The sequence below is a fragment of the Alligator mississippiensis genome, chromosome 4, assembly GCF_030867095.1.
Source record: "Alligator mississippiensis isolate rAllMis1 chromosome 4, rAllMis1, whole genome shotgun sequence".
NCBI lineage: Eukaryota > Metazoa > Chordata > Crocodylia > Alligatoridae > Alligator > Alligator mississippiensis.
In genome coordinates, this window is record NC_081827.1 from 180,937,313 (window position 1) to 180,958,208 (window position 20,896).

General features: G+C 41.9%; 1 protein-coding gene across 1 annotated transcript in view; it reads left to right on the forward strand.

Moving 5' to 3' along the window:
- ATIC (5-aminoimidazole-4-carboxamide ribonucleotide formyltransferase/IMP cyclohydrolase) overlaps nucleotides 1-18,829 on the forward strand; it is a 40,961-nt gene extending 22,132 nt beyond the window's left edge. The window contains exons 11-16 of the mRNA XM_014594232.3: nucleotides 874-963; nucleotides 4,801-4,929; nucleotides 5,962-6,054; nucleotides 15,699-15,881; nucleotides 17,673-17,828; nucleotides 18,475-18,829. Coding sequence (XP_014449718.1) covers nucleotides 874-963; nucleotides 4,801-4,929; nucleotides 5,962-6,054; nucleotides 15,699-15,881; nucleotides 17,673-17,828; nucleotides 18,475-18,594 — 771 coding nt within the window. The 3' untranslated portion in view covers nucleotides 18,595-18,829. The remainder of the gene's footprint in view (nucleotides 1-873; nucleotides 964-4,800; nucleotides 4,930-5,961; nucleotides 6,055-15,698; nucleotides 15,882-17,672; nucleotides 17,829-18,474) is intronic.
- The last annotated feature ends 2,067 nt before the right edge of the window (nucleotides 18,830-20,896 follow it).

Here is a 20,896-nt window from a genome sequence, read left to right on the forward strand (position 1 = left end):
TCCCTTTTTATTACTTTGGAGGCCTGTAGTTATTAAATGTTTGTTTCGTTTTTAAGCACTGTTGGGATGATATGATCCCATTCTGTATTCCCAAGGGAATCACTGTCTGAAACAGTGAATGATTTTGAAAGAAAGCTTTATTGTTGTACTTTCTGTTGAGCAGTGAGAATATGAGGTGCCAAAGGTCCCGTTATATAGATGGATCTTAATTCTGTTTTCCCACAAATGCTTTCCTAGCCCTTTTTTTAAAAGATTTTCTTGCCAAGTTCCAAGTTTCTTAGCCTAAAAAGGCAGATAGATTGACAGAATCTATCTGCAAATGATTAAAAGCTGCAAATCATTTTGTTTGCAAATGGCTCTGGATTTCAGAGATTTAGAGATGGGCTGTTAGGAATTTATAGAGGGAATACCAGTCTTGTGTACAGCATGCAAAATGGTTGTATTATGTAATTACAGAGAATTAATATCTTTTGTATGCCGAGATTAAACTTTGACATGGGGAACGTGGCAAAGCAGGGGGTAGAAGGAAACGGTTCTATTGATTTTGGGGGGGGAATTCTGTTTGTTTGGTTTTTTTTAAAGGGAATTGCACATACTAATATATATCTATCTATACTGTCACATCCTGGATATACTGTACTAAGCATGGGAGTTTCCTGTTGTCTGCAAGCGGGATCATTCTTCTGTGCCAAGTTGCTAACCTGTGTCAATGTTTTCAGGGCCTTGAGGCCACAGGTCTTGGAAGTCAACAGAGATATTACTGTTGGTTTTGACTGGCTTTCTTCAGGCCTCTGATGCCTTTTTGGAGGAAGAAGCTGAGGAAGTATAGTAGTTTGTTTTCCTTTAGAGGCTTATACTCCATGTGTGTTGCAGGTGTCTGATGGTGTGGTGGCTCCAGGCTATGAGGAAGAAGCTCTCAAAATCCTATCCAAAAAGAAAAATGGGGGCTACTGTGTCCTCCAGGTTGGTATTCTACCTATTGGGAAATATTTGCAGTCTCTCATAGTCACATACACAGCTTGGCTCTGTTTTTAATCCTTGCTTTGTTTTTCTTCTATGATCTTTCCCCATGCCCTTTGAATATATTTGGATTTACACCCAGCATGTGTGGGGATCTAGGGTTTCAGAGAGTGCTTATTTCTCATATAGAATTTGGGAAAGTCTGAACATGAAACATATTTTGATGATGTTTCCATAACTGTTCATAGTCTGAGTACCACCGCTCTGGCAAGCAACAGTCCCTTTTTGAAACAAAAGTCCCAACCTCTATACTGCATCCTCCTGTCCTCTCTCTTCCTTCTGTTCCTGTCAATGGACTGTCTTCATAAATTTGTTCTTTATAAAATGAAGTTCTCCAACTCTTTCATTTTATACGTGAAGGATCATCGGAAGCAATTTGACATGTCAACACCTTAAGCTTTTCATGTTGTCTTTCACAAGCCAGTGACAATGGCAAGCCATTTTCTTAAGATTGCCTTTTAACCCATGCATTGTGGTTATAATCAGGCTGCAGATGCTGCTTATGCCCTTTGATAACATACATTTCCATACTGTTTTAGTAACACTTGTCAGGAAAGATTTAAGACAGCATTGCCAAATGAAGTGTCAGATGGCCATCTTGAGTCCCATACCACCTGTTTCCCATAGCATGCAGTTGAACAAGTGTCCAATAATTGATTGTGAGTTCAGAGGTCCTCTGGCTCCAGTGCAGAACCACTGGCAGATTTTATCATATAGTCACTGCCTTGTTGTAGCCCTTATTCTCATCTCTCTTTGGGAGACTGTCATGCACAGGTAAGCAAAGAACTTCAACAGCTCCATATAAAACATTCAGGACTTTGATGAGCCAGATTCAAACCGTTACTCTCAGTGGCCACCCAAAGATGGCTCAGGTGCTTCAGGCAAGCAAGGATGAAATTACAGGCAGTCTCAGCTGCAGATTATTTCCTAAATGAAATCAGTTTTGCAAGGATGCAGCAGTAAGTATTGCTTGCAGGCTTGTCTGCATGGGGATTCTCAAGTCAATTAATTTTAACTTTTAGAATGGATTAGTTAAACTGCATTAAAGCTCTGTGTGAACAGTCTACTTGGAATTCAAGCCACCTTTATTTAACTTAACTTGACTCACTTTTATAGTGAATTTGACTTCTATAGTAAAATAAGTTGGGTTAAATTTTGAATAATATCTACACAGGAGTTTATTGAAGTTTACCTAGGCATGGACACATGCTACATTTGTAATATTACAAAAAATGAGCATTTACAGGTTCATGATATCTGTAGCATTACAAAAATGGCTTCTGTCACTGCTGCCTCTCTGACAGACTTCCCTGGGGGTAGGGGAAGTAGAGCAGCACTCCCCTATTACTCCCTGGCTGGAGAGCACACCATTTGAAGTGACTTTATAGTGCTTTGGCCAGAGAGTTGTGCACATCTGGACACCCCCACAGTGCTTTATTTTTGTGGTGCTACACACAAACATATGTCAATAGCCCAAGTTTGCTTTAAATTTGCACCTATAGTTTTATAGATTCATAGATTATAAGGCCAGAAGGGACCTTGGAAGATCATCTGTCCAGCCCTCTGCACCAAGCTGGAAAGATAACTGGGGGTCAGGTGACCCCAGCAAGGTGACTGTCTATCTCCTCTTGACGATTTCCAGGTTAGGTGATTTGCACCACCTCTGGAGGGAGCTTATTCCACAGTCTGGATACCCTGACTGTGAAGAAGATTTTCCTAATGTTGAGCCTGAATCGGTCTTCCAGGAGTTTGTGGCCATTACTGCTAGTTTTGCCCTTGGGTGCGCTGGTGAAGAGTTGCTCACCAAGCCCTTGATGTACCCCTTAGTGTAGTGGGAAGCTGCTACCAGGTCCCCTCTCAGCCTTCTTTTCTTCAGGCTGAAGAGTCCCAGATCCCTCAGCCTCTCCTCATATGGCTTGCCACGTAAGACTGATCATATGGGTGGCTCTTCTTTGGACTCTAAAGCTTGTCCATGTCCTTGTTAAAGTGCGGTGCCCAGAACTGGATGTAGTACTCCAGCTGCGGTCTCACCAGTGCTGACTAGAGCGGAAGAATCATCTCCTTGGTTTTGCTGGAGATGCTTCAATTGACGCATGCCAGAGTATTATTTGCCCTGCTGGCTATAGCATTGCACGGCCGGCTTGTATTCATACTGTGGTCTGTTATTACCCTCAGGTCCCTTTAATTCATGGTGCTTGTCAGTTTGGTGCCACCAAGCCTGTAGGTGTGTTGGGGGTTGCTCGTCCCGAGGTGGAGCACTTTACGTTTCTCGATGTTGAACATCAGGTTCCAATCCGCCCAACTTGCTAGCATGTCTAGGTCTGTCTGTATCAGTAACCTATCTTCAAGTGTGACCGTGCTTCCCCATAACCTGGTGTCATCTGCAGACTTAGCCAGTGAGCTCTTCACCCCCACATCCAAATCATTAATAGAGATGTTGAAAAGTACTGGACCAACCCCTGTGGGACACTGCTGCCCAGTTTTCTCCAGGATGACAGATTCGTGCACTACGACTCTGTGGGTCCTATCCTGCAGCCAGTTTCTCACCCACCTGACTGTCTTGGAGTTAAGCCCACAATCCTCCCATTTTCTCGTGAGACCATCATGGGATACTAGATCAAAGGCCTTTTGGAAGTCTAGGTATACAATGTCAGCCTGCTCTCATGTGTCTGGCTAGTGAGTTTTCTGGTCATAGAAGGAGATGAAGTTGGTAAGGCAAGACCTGCCTGCGATGAAGCCATGCTGGCTGTCATTCAGAATCTTACCCTTTGCAAGCTTATCGCAGATAGACTACTTAGTGAACTTTTCTAGGATTTTCCCTAGGATGGAAGTTAGGCTGATTGGCCTAACGTTACTTGGGTCCTCCCTCCCGCCCTTCTTGTGGATGGGCACAACATTGGCCCTCTTCCAGTCCTCAGGGACTTCTCCAGAGTGCCACAGATTATGGAAGAGTTTCGCCAGGGGTTCTGCAACTGCAGATAAATTTTAGTTAATGCAGATAAATTTTCCTGAATGTCCCTGGATAGACAAACCCTGAATGAATCTCTCTGCAAGTTATGTTCCTAGTAGAGGGACTTCCCTGTCCCTCCATTCTGACCATTTAAGACATTTTTAGTCCAGGGGTTCTCAACCTTTTTAGAGTAGGAGCATCCCTGGATAGATTTGAGGCACTCCTTAGAAAATGCCAGCTTTTACTTTTAACTCTTTTTCAAAAAGAAATCAGAAAGTCCACAACTATGGCTTTCTGTTTTGAAATCTCTGGGTTTATCTTGTAAAACTAACAATTTATAAAGCTAACAGTTCTAACATTGTGTGGCATCCTGCAGCACCCTTGAAAGGATATCAGAGCACCCCAGGGTGTCACAAACCTGGTTGAGAATCACTGCTCAAAGCTCTGCTTGTTTTCCAGAGAAGACTACCTGCTCTCTGTGGACAGCCCCTGCAGGGTGCTCTAAAGATCGGAGAAGTTTACAGAGATGGTAGCCTTCTCCAACTGGCATGTTGGTGCAGCTAAATCATTTCTGCATGCATATCTTTGCATATTGCAATATGGACTTTTGTATTTTTCTGCCAGTGTGCATGTCCCTTACAGTGAGGTTATTATTTTGGTATTAATAGCTGGCTCCATTTATCTATTATTGCTTCTGATACTTTGGCAGTGCTCCCTCTTATCAGGTCATCTCTTTTGGGTTTTTACATATTATTATGTGTAAACTGTTCGCAGAAGCCAGATAGAAAGGCCCAAGAAGTATGAAATGCTACTTATCTGTCTACTTTTAGATGGACCCTTATTATGAGCCAGATGAGAATGAGATTCGAACCCTCTATGGATTGCATCTCATGCAGAAGAGGAATAATGTGGTTATTGACCAGTCTCTGTTCAAGAATATTGTTACCAAAAATAAAAATGTAAGTAGAAGATAAGTAATGAAGGATCAGTTTGAACACTGTGGGAGTGATTTGTGTGTTTTACATAGGAAAAGTGGAGGGATTCTATTTTAAGACCCTTTAAAGCACTTGGGGAGACTTGGTGTTCAACAACTTGATGCTCAGGTCCTGGCCAGTCTTATTTAGGCAAACAGAGAGAAATTGTCTTCTTTGTACCTACTTGCATAAATATAACTAACTGGATTGAGTCCTTTTTTTTTTCTTTTGCTGATGTATCAAAATACTGGTATTTTGTATGAATAGTAAGATACCACTTTGTTTTTTATTATGCTTAAGCAACCATATGGTAAGCAACCATTGTGATCTCATTTTGAGTCATTGTTTAATAGCCCTATTTATTTACACTGTTGCATAAACACTTGGCTCTCTCTATTCCATGCAGATTTAGTTTAGTCATTAAAGATCACATGAGTAATGAACAGCCAATTACATGCACCTAAAGAATTGCAGCCCTTGCTTTTTACTTAAAGAAACAGACCTAGGTAAATGCATAAATAGCCATGGGATTGGAGGTGAGATGATGATACATTTTATAAGTGGAGAACAGTTTAACAAATTAGTAGCAGATTAACTGTAAAGTAAAATGTATAAATGTGTTTCAAATGACAGCCCTAGTTCTGCAAATATTTAAGCACATACTTAATGCATGGGTAGTCCCAGTGAATTCAACTGGAATTAAGCAAGTACATAAGTATTTGTAGGATTGTGGCCAGTATTATTAAAATATCTACCCATTTCTTATCTGCCAAGAATCAAGCTTGGTTTTGGGTGTTGTCTTTTAAAGAGTTGGTGACATTACTACCTAAATTATTCATTTATAACTTTTAGACCAAGCCGATTTGTATTGGTAATAGGGTATCTTTGTTGTCTTTTTTGCTGTAATATAAAATTGTACTTGCAATGGGCTTAGTCTTGCAGATTGATAGCCAATGGCAAAGCATTATAAATCTGCGGTTTAAGTGGCACGTTTATTACTGCTTTTTGTTGTTTCAGCTGCCTGAGTCTGCTTCCCGAGACTTGATTGTTGCCAGCATCTCTGTCAAGTACACCCAATCCAATTCAGTTTGTTACGCCAAGAATGGGCAGGTAACCAAACTGGGCTGCTTGGGGGAATATACCATATCAGCCAAACTGGCCTGAAGTAGTCATTGTCAGGCACCAGGTGTAAAATCGCTTAGTGTACAGGAAACTATTAAACAAGTTAGCTTAGACAATATTATTCAGAACAGTAGCTAATGTTCTGTAGCTCTCAAGTGGCTGCCTTAAAAAGCAGAAACTCTGGATCTCTCCACACACGGTACTGGATGATAGTCTTGGAAAATGGGAACTCATGCTAGCAAAGACTTAAGTACTTCAGCTTTACTCATGTGAAGTGTTTGCAGGATCAGGATCAGGCCTTGAATCATTTGCTTCATATATAGACGTTTTATCCAGGTGGGGTATTTTGGGGTGATGTTTGCTTGAGTAGGTTTTTCTACTAAAGTTCAGCTGCCTGGGTGTTGTGTAGTGTTGTGCTTTTATTCACATAAAAAGAGCAATAGTCTTGTCTTGTTTTCCTAAGTTTTGGAATATCAAGAATGATAAGATCATTTGTATTTTAAGAAGCTAAGATGGAGGGTGGGAAGGGATTTTCAGGTGTGTTGTGTAATGCTGCACTTTAAAATTAGTTGGAAGGTATGAATATTAAAATACATATATATTTCTTCCAATATTTATTCAATATTGGGTTTAAATACCAAAAGGGTTTTACACAGACTAAAAATCTCTTCCCCTCTTTATTACTTTCTATTATACATCATTTCACTTATTCTCCTCTCACCAAGGAATGTCTTCTGTATTGGGAGAAGCTGGGGACAAAGGGCACTATCTGGCTCTTGGTACATCATAAAGAATCAAAATGGGGAACATTCCTAACTTTAGTTACTCTCACAGGTACATGTTATATGTTTGATACTCAAGGGTATTCATTTTCATGCATCATATTGTCTCTACACACGGTTGAAAAAAAATTCTCTTTCATTACCTCACATTATTTTCTGGTGCAAGAGCCATATAACACACAGCAAGTCATTAGTTTGGAAAGCTGGTATTTTTTGCCCCTCTCCCTATGGCTTTTTAAGTAGGTCTCCATTTTGAAAGCATTAATTTTGGCAGCCTTGGAACAAAAGCCTTACTATCTTCACTTCCCTCCATATAGTAGTAGCCTCACCAGCCCCTGAAGCCTTTTCAATGATGTGCTGCTGCAGGTGTCTCTGTAATGATTGTAGTAATGCATGTACCAAATGTAAGCAGGGTATGGTCATACATGAGAAACTAGGTAATTAGAATAGGCCTTATTTTGCTAACTAGTGAAATATCTTACCCAGACACAAATGCTTCTGTTTCTGAATGTACAGCACAAGCCTACATTTATTTTAATATATTTATTATAGAGAGGCTAAGTCGTGGACTTGATGCAGGAATTTCTGAGTGAAATTCAGTGGCTGGTTATGTAGGCAGTCAGAATAGATCAAAATGGTCCTTTCTGGCCTCAGAACCTATGAGATGTCCTCTGGGACTTAAGGGTTGGCATTGCCTGGTGTTAGTTTTTGAAATACACTGAGAGGTCTTATTTCTTTGTCTACAACGTACCTATCTGAGAAGTCCCCTTGTTCAGATTATTCTCAAAACAGTGCTGCCCAGAGATAACTAATTTCCTGATCATCTTCCTGATCTTTAGATCAGTATTTCTATGTGGAACATGCAACGCAAGCCTCCCAAAAATAATTAAAAGCCAGGAAGAAATGCTTGATTCCTACTTCATAGTGATTTAGGGTGGGACTGTGCAATTTCTGTGTGGCTGGGGGCTGCATGCCATGTGTGCTGCACCAACCAGAACTGCATGGATGCCTCTCCTTCTGTACTGCATCCCTGCACTCCCCCTACTGCAGCTCATACCTGTGCGGACCCAGCCGTACCCTGCGTTCCCCATGCCATGCTCTGTTCAGTGTGCTGGGGTGAGCGCAAAACAAGCCAGAGGAGAGACCGGGAACCAGGAGACTGGCCGCTGTTGCTGCCAGAGCGATAGCAGGGTGGCATCTAGGCAGGAGCCTGTGGGCTGCAAGTTCAGCCTTCACAGGCTGTCAGTTGGACAGTCCTGACTTAGGACATATTCTTGGCATCAAACATGAACTGTACCAAGATGATATGGGGCCAGTTTGAAGAGATGAGTTTGCTCTGTTTACTTTGTCTTTAATTGCTAAAGGCAGGGGTAGGCAGCCTTTTGGCACTGTGGGCCTCTGCTTGTGACCCACCCCCCTACAGTAGCAATTCCCTGAGATGCCATGGGCTGGATCTGGTCTGCAGGCCATAGGTTACCCACCCCTGGTCAAGGGGATACTTCACTTTCACCCCTCATTTTGTTTTCTTAAGTGGAGTTTTTGTACATCAGTTATCTACGCTTCTTTCAACCAATTCAGTTTTTTGGAGGATTATAATTGGAATAGACACTACAACCATAGCAGGTGCCTTGTACTAATGAGGCTTAGGAAAGGAAAGGATGGGAAAGAGTGTTTATGGACTTGAGTGTCACTTAATTTGCAGGAAACCAGCTGTCACTAATTGCAATAAGCATGTTCTTACTTCCCCTGTCTGCCTTTCAGCAATGGGAAAACCAAGCATTATAATGTGCAGCATGTTAGGGTAACTCTTTGTTTAATGATGCAGTCACTACTTAATTTAAAAATTAGCAGTTAAATTTTTCCCCTTTCTCTGCATAGTATTTTAAATATAAAACAAACCAATGTATTTAACTATTTTTAGACTTTTCCAGCTATTGCCTCACATTTCTCTCATATTGTGATGGCTTATATTTTGGCTTTCAATTCCAGAACTTAATTGAGAATTTCACATTTAAGTTGTTGCATACTAAGATTAGTAGGTATGTCCATAGCAGCATGAATAACCTGTTAAGATCCTTTGAAACAGTGGTTTTCAACCTTTCCAGACTCGGCACCTCTTCTTGGGCTTGATGCACCCCTTATCAGTTTTATGAATTGAGTGGCTCCCTATTTCAAAAAACTAATTTATATGTTACAGTGCTTACCTCCTTGCAAAGGGGCCAGACACCGGGTGCAGAGGATCACCTAGGTAGTGAGCCTGAGTTTATCTACTTATCTCTTCGCATCTCGCCTATTTCTTCACATCTCAGGGCACCCTTCAAAGGTCCTGGCAGCTCCCCAGATTCCTCCAACACTCTGGTTAAGAACCACTGATCTGGACGTACCACATAACTTTCATTTGCTGCCAGCGCAGGAGTCATGCTGAGAGGTGGCACCTTGGCTTCTCCTCATCATACAGCAATTTAATCTCTTCTGCTTTAGACCAAGTGTGTACCCTCTTTGTGGTGGCAGGCTGAAATGACCCAGCTTGGGTTTGAGGCAAGCCAATGCTTGGACCCAGCTTTTGCTATTGCTGCCACCTAGCTATGGCAAATCCCCGGTGCCCAGTCACAGCTCAGCACAGGTGAAACCCCCTAACACTGAATACTGGTGAAGCTCCCCAAACCATATCCAGTGGCTCCACAGGTTAGATCTAGCCCACGGGCTATGGGTTGGTGACCCTCGCTTTAGACAAGTGGTTTCCAGAGTTTATTGATTCACATATCATCTTTCTGTGAACTCTGATACTTGAACAACCACATGGGGTTACTTGACCCCAGTGCTCTTTCCTGCCCAGAGCAGGAGGTTGGACTCAGTTATCTAATAGGTCCCTTCTGACCCTAGAAATCTGTGATATCTATGTATATTTCCCTGTATTGTGCACATTTATTTTTGGCCTTAATAAACTTAATTGAAGTATTTCAGGAGTCCAGAGTAAAATAAATGCCCAAGGAAGCCTAAAAGGCTTGATTATAAAGAGGCCTGGTGAGAAAATGAGAATTCATTTTTTTGGGGAAAAAATGAGGTTTCAGTGTTTATTTTAATATGGAACACAAACCCTAAGACCTTTCTAATATTTTAAAGAAAAAAGCAGAAGAGACACACTGAATAGCCCTGGGATTGGAGCTGTGGTTTGAATCTGTTAGAAGGATCTCTTGGGGGAGGGCAGTGAGTATTTCTTGTTTTGCTCAGAAATTCCTTTCTGGACCTGAGAAACCTTTCTGAATAAGTTTCAGCTAAATAAATACAGGATCCTCATGAAGTCCTTGTGCACTTTTAAACTTTAGTAACTTAGGTTGTAGGTATGATAGAAACAATCTGTAAACGGCATTTAAAAGCCAAGTTATTAAAGTTTTAGGACAACTAGAGTACACAATGCTAGACTTCAACATAACCACCATCCATCATGATACAGTGCTCAATCTGATCTTCCAGCTCCTTGAAAATATTTCCCAGTTGCTCTAGAGTTACTGCACTAATTGCATTGGTGATCCTAGCCCTGAGTTCCACCAAAGAACGTGGTTTTGACAAGTAAACTAAACTTTTACTATATCCCCATAAAAAGAAGTCCAATGGCGATAGGTCAGGTGAATGAGTTGGCCAAGCAATTGGTCCACCTCCGCCTATCCACTTCTCTGGGAAACCATCATTTAGGAACTGTCATACATTCAGAGCATAGTGGCACAGAGCTCCGTCTTATTTAAGAATAAATTTGTTATTACTTACGAAGCCTAGCATTGTGTACTCTAGTTGTGCTAAAACTTTAATAAATTTGCTTTTAAATGCCGTTTACAGATTGTTTCTATCATACCTACAACCTAAGTTATTAAAGTTTAAATGTGCACAAGAACTTTATGAAGACCCTGTACTTTCTACAGGGGAAGTTTGAGTTACATTGAATCAGCCTTTTCCTGAAAAAAAAAATATAAACATTTTGTGGAGAAGTTCCTAACTAGCTCTAATTATACTCTCTCTTTTTAAACACTTCAGGTTTCTAGACAGCGCGTCATAAAGAAACGCAATGAAGCAGCCATTTCTGTGCCCTTTGTGCCACACAAATGATATAACAATTAATGTGTCACAAAGGTGGCTTTAATACATTTTGGTATACTTCAGAGCTATGTTCAGTGGCTTGACCTGTCCAATTTAAGTACAAAGGTTTAGCTAATTCTTACCTGGCACATAAACCAGAGGTCACCGTATTCATCATTTTACAAAATTTAAATTGCGACAAAATATAACATTTTGAGTGGCTCTTGGAGAACCTGGAGTGGAAAAGTGAAGTTAAGGGAGGGAAGGACATATAAAAGGATCATAGGCCATGAGGGGAGTTGAAGCTTTACATAGGAATCAGATGGCTTTAGTTCCAGAAGGCATCTTTCTCCTCAGCAGCTCTTTCCTTTACCCATACAGAGGGCCTGGCTGCCTACAATGTGAGAAAACTGCAGAGAAGCTCTTCCGTCTTACAGAAGACTCAAATTTTAGCCAGTTCCTGTACCCCTGTATCCTGTTTCCCTCTTCACTTCTTTGGAGGGGATTGTCCATATGTCCACAACTCTTCAGGGCCCAAACTTAGGACATGCTGTACAGATAGAGCTACTTCTCTACAGCCGTTTCCTATGTGAGAGCACTTTGTTGGGGTTCCCTGCAATGGCAGGCTTTTGCAGCTGCTCTGCACTGGCTCCATTTGATCATATTTAGTTTCTGTAGTATGTACTGTTTGGCTTGCCGCAAGCTGAAGGTAAGGCCTAGTGGAAGACCAGTGCCCAATACACATACCAGTAAAAGCACCATGGTGAGCAAGCCTTATTCACCACTGTGACTAAAAGGAGTGTTTTGCTTCTCCGCCATGTCCTGGCCTGCTGGAGTGCATGCAACAGCTGTTTGAAATGGAGAGACTTCTTTTTTCAGTTGTTGGTTTACCACTTCCCACAATCTTGAAGATCCTCAGGGGTACATGTTCCAGGCTTGGAAGACCCCTTTCTCTCTCCCAGTTTGTTGGGCCCAGCATAGTGGTAACTAGGTGAAATTTAGTGGCTTACGAGGTGCTGGAGGTCAGACTTGGTCAGACTCAGCACCCCAAGGAATGACGAGGTCCAACAGTCACAAACGCCTCCAAGACCATTTTAGGTGGGACATAAAGGAAAAACCTCTTCCCTGTCTGAGCCCCCAATGCCTGGAATAGACTCCCCCCAGAGGTGGTACAAGCACCTACTCTGGACTCTTAAGAAACATTTGGACGTTTATCTTGCTGGGATCCTTTGACCCCAGCTGACTTCCTGCCCCTGGGGCAGGGGGCTGAACCCGATGATCTTGTGAGGTCCCTTCCAGCCCTAATGTCTATGAAATCTGTGAAATCTATGAAATATGTAGTGGGCCTTTCTGGCCTTAAACTCAACAAAAGTGTGGCTAAACTACATGAGTTTCCTGGGAAATGTATAAGCTCTGCTGCTGAAGTTGGAGAAGTATCGAACCCTGCACCCACATAGTATCCCATTGACTCAGTCAGGGTTCCCTGCACAGAGGCTTCACTGCAGGCCTGGAGCCTAGGAGAAAAGATGTGCGAGGGTGGGGGCAGGCACTGACGGGAAATAGTTTCACTGAGTAAATAGAATAGTTAAACTCCTGACTATGCATAACAGTCATGTTGATAGTCAACTCCATACATTTATTAACGAAGGCCAGTGTTAATTGAAGTGAGTTAATTAAGAGCATATGATATTAGGCAGTGGCACGAATCTTTCATTTACTCTTTGGGGGAGGGTATCTTGCAGCATGTTTTATGGGTCTGGTAAGAGGTGAAGTCACAACATCTTGATGAACGAGAGGGCAAATGATTAATTTCTTTCATCCCAGCCTTTGACTTTATGACTATAACATCTGTTGCAGCTAGCTGAGCTGGAAAGTCTGAGGCATTGGCCAGAACCGCTGGCCTCAGCACAGTGTCTCCACAGTAATGACCCACACTTGCAAGTCTGGTTAGTGATTCAATCTCAGCTTAATGGAAGGAGGAAGAAATTAAGAAAATGGGTTTCACTTTCCTGCAGGCTTTGGGTTTGAAATAGTAAGAGTCCAGTCATAAAAATGTGTGTTCAGCTTTTCAAAGCTTGCAGAAGGTTACTGGCTCATACACGAAATGTTAAATCCTCTTTCTCTCATCATCCCCACACCCACCCACTTGTGTTATGATGGTTACGAGTGAGGGAAATTTTATATCTTGCTGGTACATAAAACAGAAGTTACTTGCCCTTGTGCATGTGGGCTACAGGAAGTGTGCAACATTTGGGTTTGTGTGTCCATGAGTCTTGTTGGATAAACTACATTCCCAGTCTGCAGGGAGTCCCACTGAAGATACAGGGAGGGAGGGTTAGAGAGGAATGGTCCAATGAATAGTTCTAGTAGGAACTCAGGACAGGTCAGTAACTGCCCTTGCCACTTGACATTAGGCAAGTCCCTTAGCCTCTCTGGGTCTTACCTGCAAAATCTTGAAATAGGATACCCTCGCACATGGAGGGTAAGGGTACATAAAAAGACTGTAAGGAGTCAGATGCCCTTTGGATGGGAGCCAGAATAGTACCTAAGATGGACAGGGAGCAGAGGACATGGCATTTGGCTGTGGGCCTAGCAGGCACACTACTGGTACCATCTGTGTAGATTCAAGTCTTCTGGACCCACAACCTAAAGTAACCAGTTTCAAAAGATGTTCAGGATACTATACGTGCTAAAATTAAACCTGGCCTTTGCATTCCAGCCCTAGCCGTATTCAGATGCAGTGTAGCTTCGCTGGTTTCTGCTCCATTCAGTCCTACACCACAGTCCCTCCTTGCAAAGGGGCTGGCGTGAGGATATTGCCCAAATTACAGGATTGCCCTCTTTAAATTCATTGAGATGTAAAAGCACAGGGCAATATTGTAAAATGAGGAGCTTACATATTCCTGAAGGGGGGCATTGCCACAACTTTATCCCAGCGGGGGCCAGTGGTATGCAGATTACAAGACTTCTAAAAAATGAGGCATCTTATTTCTCAAAGACAATCACTCACTGCTCCATTTATTTTGGGGGAATTTAGCATCTATGTTTGTATAAAAAAGTGGCTTTCTTGAATGATACCTTCTGATTTTTTTGTAAGGTTACAGGTTTATGCTAGCCCATATCTCCATAGCAGGGTATCACAATACTCAGTCACATTTCTCAGGAAACAAGCCCTGTCCAGCTTCTTCCCAGGCATACATCCTAGAAATGAGGTTGTAAGGACACACTGTGGGCACTCCAAGTTGCTGCTGTGGAGCACACTGGAAACCTAGATCTTGCACAGGCTGCCAGTCACCCATCAAGGTAGTTTGATGTATGAAGCAAGAGCAGATGGTTGGGGCTTATTTCCTTGGCAGCATAGACAATGCCTATAGACAGGTGTAGGTATGCTGGGGTTTAGTTGTGGTGAACATTTGACACACTTAGCTAAGCAACACAAGTCAGTAGCAATGCTTACAGAACAGCAGAAAGTTCTCCTGAAATTATAACTCAGTGGTACACCCAAGTGAAAAAGTGACCAAGGTAAGATATCCATTGAATAAAGAATTTGTCTGACAAAAAGCAGGGCTGAAAAATAATGGAAAGCCAAGACAGCTCCTGTCATTCTAGCTTACTTGGAAAAGTCACATTTCAAACGTTTCTCCTAGAAACAGCCTCTATTCTCCCCTCAGCATGTCTGTTTTACATCACACTCCAGTCCCATTAGATAAGAGTTAGGTGTAGCGCACAACTATTTTTAAAATCCTTTTCCTTTTGGCAGATGACAGTGAAAACATTGACAGCTTCAGAGCTTTGAAGTTTCAGGATGTGGTGGCTGCACAGCCTGGTCCTTCACATAGAGTACCTAATCTTCTTTCTTATAAGACTTGACTGCCTTTGAATCTATAATACAAAAGGAATTACACCTAATCTGTTTAGTCACTTATAGTGTGTCAATCACAGGGATATATGAGCACCTTGAAAGATTACAAAAACATGGGTGGCCTAGACGCAGACCTGAACTTTCTTTCTAATATCCCTTTACAAGTCTGATGCTTAAAATTTCTCATTGGCCCCTTTCATTTTACTGTAGTGAGTATTTTGAAATGAAAGCCAAAATGACATCAAACCTTTTTGGTTTAATATTTTAGCTCCTTTTGCAGAGGGTGTATGACAACATTTGCTATATATAGGTTTCTATAGTCTGCTTATCCTTTTGGTTAGGGCAAACATTTATATTTCTTGGATGGGAAAGAAAGCCACATCAAGGACAGGGTGGGCCAAGTAGTTTGTGTGCCTGGACTAAGTCAATCTAAAAGAGAGAACTACAATTTGGGGATGAAGGGGAAATGTAACTATAAGGAGCCCTCTAGTAAAGGTGGTAAGACATTATGGGCTCAATCTGTTCTAATCTGCTCTGTGCCGATATGAATTACTTGGGTCCTGAATTACTTGGGTCCTGATCCTGCTGTTTGTTATACACAGGAGGAATCCAATTATGGAGACCACAGAAATTACAAATGCTGGAGTTTGCCTCATAAACAAGTTGCAGGGGAGGGACTTTAGGTATTTCTGGCGTCCCCATCACTTTATTATCAGGTGACAGGCTGTGATCCAAGCTTTCCTCTGCTTTAGTGGGGAAATAACTAACTGCTGGGAGGACATGCATGCACCTATCCAATGTTTATAATTGCTCTGGAACTGTGCTGCTTTGATGTGGACAGTTGTTCACAAAGATGTACTGGATTTTCAATAACAAAGTTCTGGATTTTCAATAACAACGTTCAATATGTGCTTCAGGTTATCGGGATTGGAGCTGGCCAGCAGTCCCGAATTCACTGCACACGTCTTGCTGGTGACAAGGCAAACCATTGGTGGCTCAGACATCACCCACGGGTGCTCTCCATGAAGTTCAAGGCTGGAGTGAAGAGAGCAGAGATCGCCAATGCCATTGATCAGTATGTCACTGGGACCATTGGTGAGGTAAGGCACAAGGATGTCCTCAAAGACAGGCCACAACCTTCTGCAAAAAAAGCTACAGCTTTTTAAATGGGATCAGTATTAATACATTAATATTTCAGGACCCAGAATATGTTTCACTGACAGAGTGACGGTGCTTCTCATATGCTCAAAGGCTATTCAGGAGAGGACCCAAGTGTGGCAATGATTCCTTTTTTCTTTTTAGTGTCCATTCCCTCCCATCATAATTTCTTATCATCTTTTAATCTTATGCCCCGTGAAGGGTTTAAAACCTTCACATCTCACTTTGCAGTTAGTTGCATGACATTGTGATCTTGCTCTTGTATAACATGAGGCACTCCTTGGTCTCATCCTCGCGTAAGTGTGCTTCATCTGCTGCTGTTCTAGCCCTGGTCACTCTAGGAAGTGGGAGAGCATGACTGAGGCCATACTTGGCTTGTTTTTATTACTAAAGGTACTAGCCAATCCTCTTGCAGACCTTCTGTAGGGAGGTGGAAAACTGGGAGTGCTGGCTGACTACATGGTTATTGGGGTTCAGTTGCTGATGCCATTTGAACCAAAAAGCACAGACTGATCAGGGACATGCCATTAGAGTTTGAAAACTAGCCCAGATAAAAATAAGGGTCTCGCTCTAGTTCTTTAAGGGCAAAATGTCCACCTCACAAAACCTCTGAAATTATTATCCTTTCTGGTGGTCATAGCTGAGAGATTGAGGACTTGAATGATGTTAAAACAGACATGGACTTGCACAGCTAAAGGTAGCAGACAGTTGGGATAAAATAGCCCCTAAAGAGCTGACTTCCGGACAGGGCTCAATTACGGGCATGTTGAAGGCATCGGACAATTTCGTAATATGTTGCAGACAGAGCCCCAAAGTGTTGGAGTAAATATTGGAGTAAGAAGGGATAATATTTGTCCAATATCACATCCTAAATCCATAGCTGAGCAAAGTATTGAACCCAGACTCTCCTGGTTCCTATTGAGGACTCTATATACCTGGTTGCATTGCAACATGAAGAAACTTGTTCTATATATCTCTCCAAAGAACTTGAAGCCTCAAGCACTGGTTTTTTTAACCAACAGTCTTTCCCAGTCATCTATTTTACTCTGGATATTAGAAAATAAAGAGTTAAAAGTATTGTCAGAACTGAAGGTTTTTTCACTTTATTTTTACTTGCTTATAGCAGTTTTTGTATCTGGCTGTTTGGATTCTCAGAATCCAACTGACTTTGCTGTTGTAAGCAGTGATGAGCTCAGTAAATAATATGCCCTTTTAAAGTATAAAACCAACAGCTGGAATGGGAACCTAGTGAATCATCACTACAAGAGCAATTGCTTGTTTAAGGGGGTGGGAGCTGGACTGATGCAGTTCAAGAAGGTGAATCATAAGCTAAGCTGCTGTTTGTCAGATGTGTTAAGTCGTATACCAAATCCTGTTTGTGTGCTGGCATTTACACAGAAAGTCATAGCACAGATGGGCCAAGCAAGCATGATGGCATTAGAAATAGTAAGGGGGAAAGGGAATTATAATGATGCAGAAGGCATTGTAATCTTCCTTTTAGTAGTCAGTAATCAGCTCCCACACTCACTTAAAATTTAATAATTCTCAGTGTAAAGTTCCCAACTGCAGAGCACCAGGTAATATGAGGGCTATAGAACAGATGTTAACGTGAGTATAAAAGAGATACCATTGCTGGGAGGAAAGCCCAGAAGCCATTTCTAGCTGTCTAATAGCCATAAAGCAGTAAAAAAAAGTGAATGCTGTCAAGCTAAGTTGGCTCTTTATTTCTTCAGGGTGATGATCTGGTTAAATGGCAGGCAGTGTTTGAGGAGGTCCCCGCACAGTTAACGGAAGCAGACAAGAAGGAATGGATTGGCAAACTGAATGCAGTCTCCCTCAGCTCGGATGCATTCTTCCCTTTTAGGGATAATGTAGATAGAGCTAAGCGGGTAAGATCATTGAGCAGTCAGGATGTCAGAGTTACTTAAGAAAAATGCCTGGGTGGTTTTTCTTTGTTTTAATTTCATGCAAACCACTATGGAATGTGTCTGCATTTTAAACCTGCCATGGGCGAAAAATGCTGACTAGAACTGCTGCATTCTGGATCGTATTTTTATGATATATATGGGTCTCAGTAGAACAGGAGTTGAATAACGATCATTCAACCCATTCATATAGAGTTAAAGGAGGATTGAAATATGACAGAGTTGAAAAATATGGAGAAAAATATTTGTGACAAATGTTGCAAGACTTTTACTCCTTGATGAACTCTTATTCAGGGGGAGAAGTTCAGAACAATGTATGTGGGTTAACTTGCTATACTGTATGTTCTTAAAGGCTGAATCTGGGGGTGGGGGGTTGTTTTTTTTTTAATACATGTTGTACAAACACAATTTAATATGATACAGTCCTTGTTCTGTGACTGTGGCTCCTGCATACTAGTCATACAAATATGGGAGGTGAGGTTTGCAGTCTGGTCCAGGGAAGACCATGAGACTTTGATGTTGTAGCGTAGTTCGGTGTCTTGCTACACAACTCATCTCTTTGTTTTTATTTTTCTTCACTAACTTTTAATTTCATTAAAAATTTGTTCAGAGTGGAGTACAGTTTATTGCTGCCCCGTCTGGCTCAACTGCTGACCAGGTTGTGATTGAAGCCTGTGATGAACTGGAAATTGTTCTCATTCACACCAACCTCCGACTGTTCCATCACTGATTCCACTGTGGGCTGTCATAGCTGGTAATCATTTGGCCATGGGCTTGTCTGGAACAGTGACTGTAACTTTACTGGTTAAGTTTGGAAACCCATTCTGTGAACACATAGAGAATATTCTTGTATAATCAATAAATAACCTTCCCCCCCCACCACAACCACTGCTGTTATCTGTGAATTAATAGAAAAGAAATTGAACTCTTTTGAAAATAAACATGCAATTTCTGGTTGTACTGAGTCTATAGTTTTATGATACTCATTCTTTCTGTATTCAGGAAAAAGTTCTAGGAGTTAAAATTTATATTTAACTTTATTATCAGTTCATTAAAAAGCTGACAGAACACTGTGAAACTCTGGCTTGCAGCCAACTTTAATGAATCAATAAAGATCTGTGCTAGAACTGAACCAGTACGGATTTCTTTGGAGCCAGCAGGTAGCTTTATCCAGGTGTGTCCAATCCATTATCCTTCTCCTTTGCAGTGAGAATGTAATTGTTTCTGTGTCCAAGATACTTTTTGGTTCAGCATGCCAAGTTCCGCTGAGGAAATACAGTTTTGCCGAGGGGCAAGCTTGAATTGCTTTCTTGGAGGTGATAGTGGAGAGACTAATTCCTATGAATCTTACATGCTTGATTCTCATACCACAAGAGTTCAATTCAGAGTTCAGACACGGGCATCTGCAATGCATCTTGCCTAGAGCTAATTCTGTTCTCTGTTGTGCGCAGTTTACTCTGAGTAGGTTTGAACTCTGATTGGAAAAACAAGCACATGTCTGGAGCTTAGTGAGGTGAAAAGGTAACAATCCCAACATGCTGGTTATTAGCTATAGCCAGTACATTTCAAGGGAGATTTTTTGGTTACACTTTACAAATCTGTTTAATTTAGTACAGGTTCACTAGCAAAAATCTCTGGGTTATACCATTATGACTTAATCCTCAGCTCATGTAAAACACAGGCCCTACAGCCATTCACCTTATGCAAAAGTATCATGGGCACTGGGCAAGGTGCAGGTTCTAGTCCCAGCTCTGGTACTAACTGCAAATTCCATATTCCTGATTTCTATCTCTCCCTTTAGCTTGGCTATTTAGAGTGCAAAATCTTCAGAAGAGTTGTGCATGTCCTAGTACAGTGCGTCCCAAACAGGGCCTTCACATACTTAGGAAGTATATAGAGTAATGTTACTTATCAGGGATAACAGTTTCTTAAATAAGAGCTTTTTTGCATGAAGATTTTCCTGTCTTGGAGATACTGCTACTGTGCTTATATGTGGATTTGGGAGGCTGGCTTCACTGCTCCTTGAAATCCATTATCTACAGATATCTCCCATCCCTTCAACTCACTACATCTCAGTCTGCTGTCAGCAAGTCATTGCCAGAGCTGTGGCATGAACACAAAGGCCAGAGAGTGAGCAAAGGACCAGGATGGAAAAGGATGCTAATGTGGAGGAAGGCAGTGGTGAGAAATCAAACACAATGGGTACATGGGCATGGAACTGGTGTTGGAATAAGAGGCATAAGAGGCAAGAAAACTTGGAAGAGGGCGTTAAGAGTGCAAGGGGCCTCCTAGGAAATACAAGAGTGTCAAAGACTTGCTCCCCTATGTGACATGGGTGAGTGTTGTGGTGGAAGAAGGGATGAATGGGGTTTATACAGGGAGACCCATACTCACTATGAATATCCTTCCTTTTAGTAGCTACATAATCATCCTCAAATATATCATTAGCTGTGGAACCCAGCACTTGCTTTAGATCCTTGAATGTAGTGGAGGGAAAACTTTGCACAGCTGAGGAGCATTGTGTAGGTATCTTAACCAAGCTTAGTGCTTCCCCAGTACCAGAACCATGTTGCGCTTGTCTGTCCTGAGGGCTGCTCTGACTTGAAATGGTTATAAAAAAGACAATCCATCAGGGGATCGGCAAAGATGCATAGATATCTGGGTGTCCTGGCATAACTTCTGTACTGCATAGAAAGAGGCTTAGCCACTGCAAGTGTTCTCCATCAGAAAAGGAAACCCTCTGGGATCCAGTTAAAAACTGACTTAAAAGTGGCTTACGTCCCTGCCCAGCTGAGCTTACTATGCTTGTAACGGTCCTGGCTACAACTGGTTATGTACAGAGCAGAATCTAGGTCATAGCAACACAGCAGAGGTGCTCTTGGCCTTAGTTGTATGTTCCATAATGAATTTTACATATTGCTTATAGGCTTTATAGCATGGAGATGGATAGACTTTGCTACTGAATACTACTCAAGGTGTGGCTAAATTCTCCAGATGCTCCAATCAAGTCCCTTCCTGGCCAGCAGCATGCA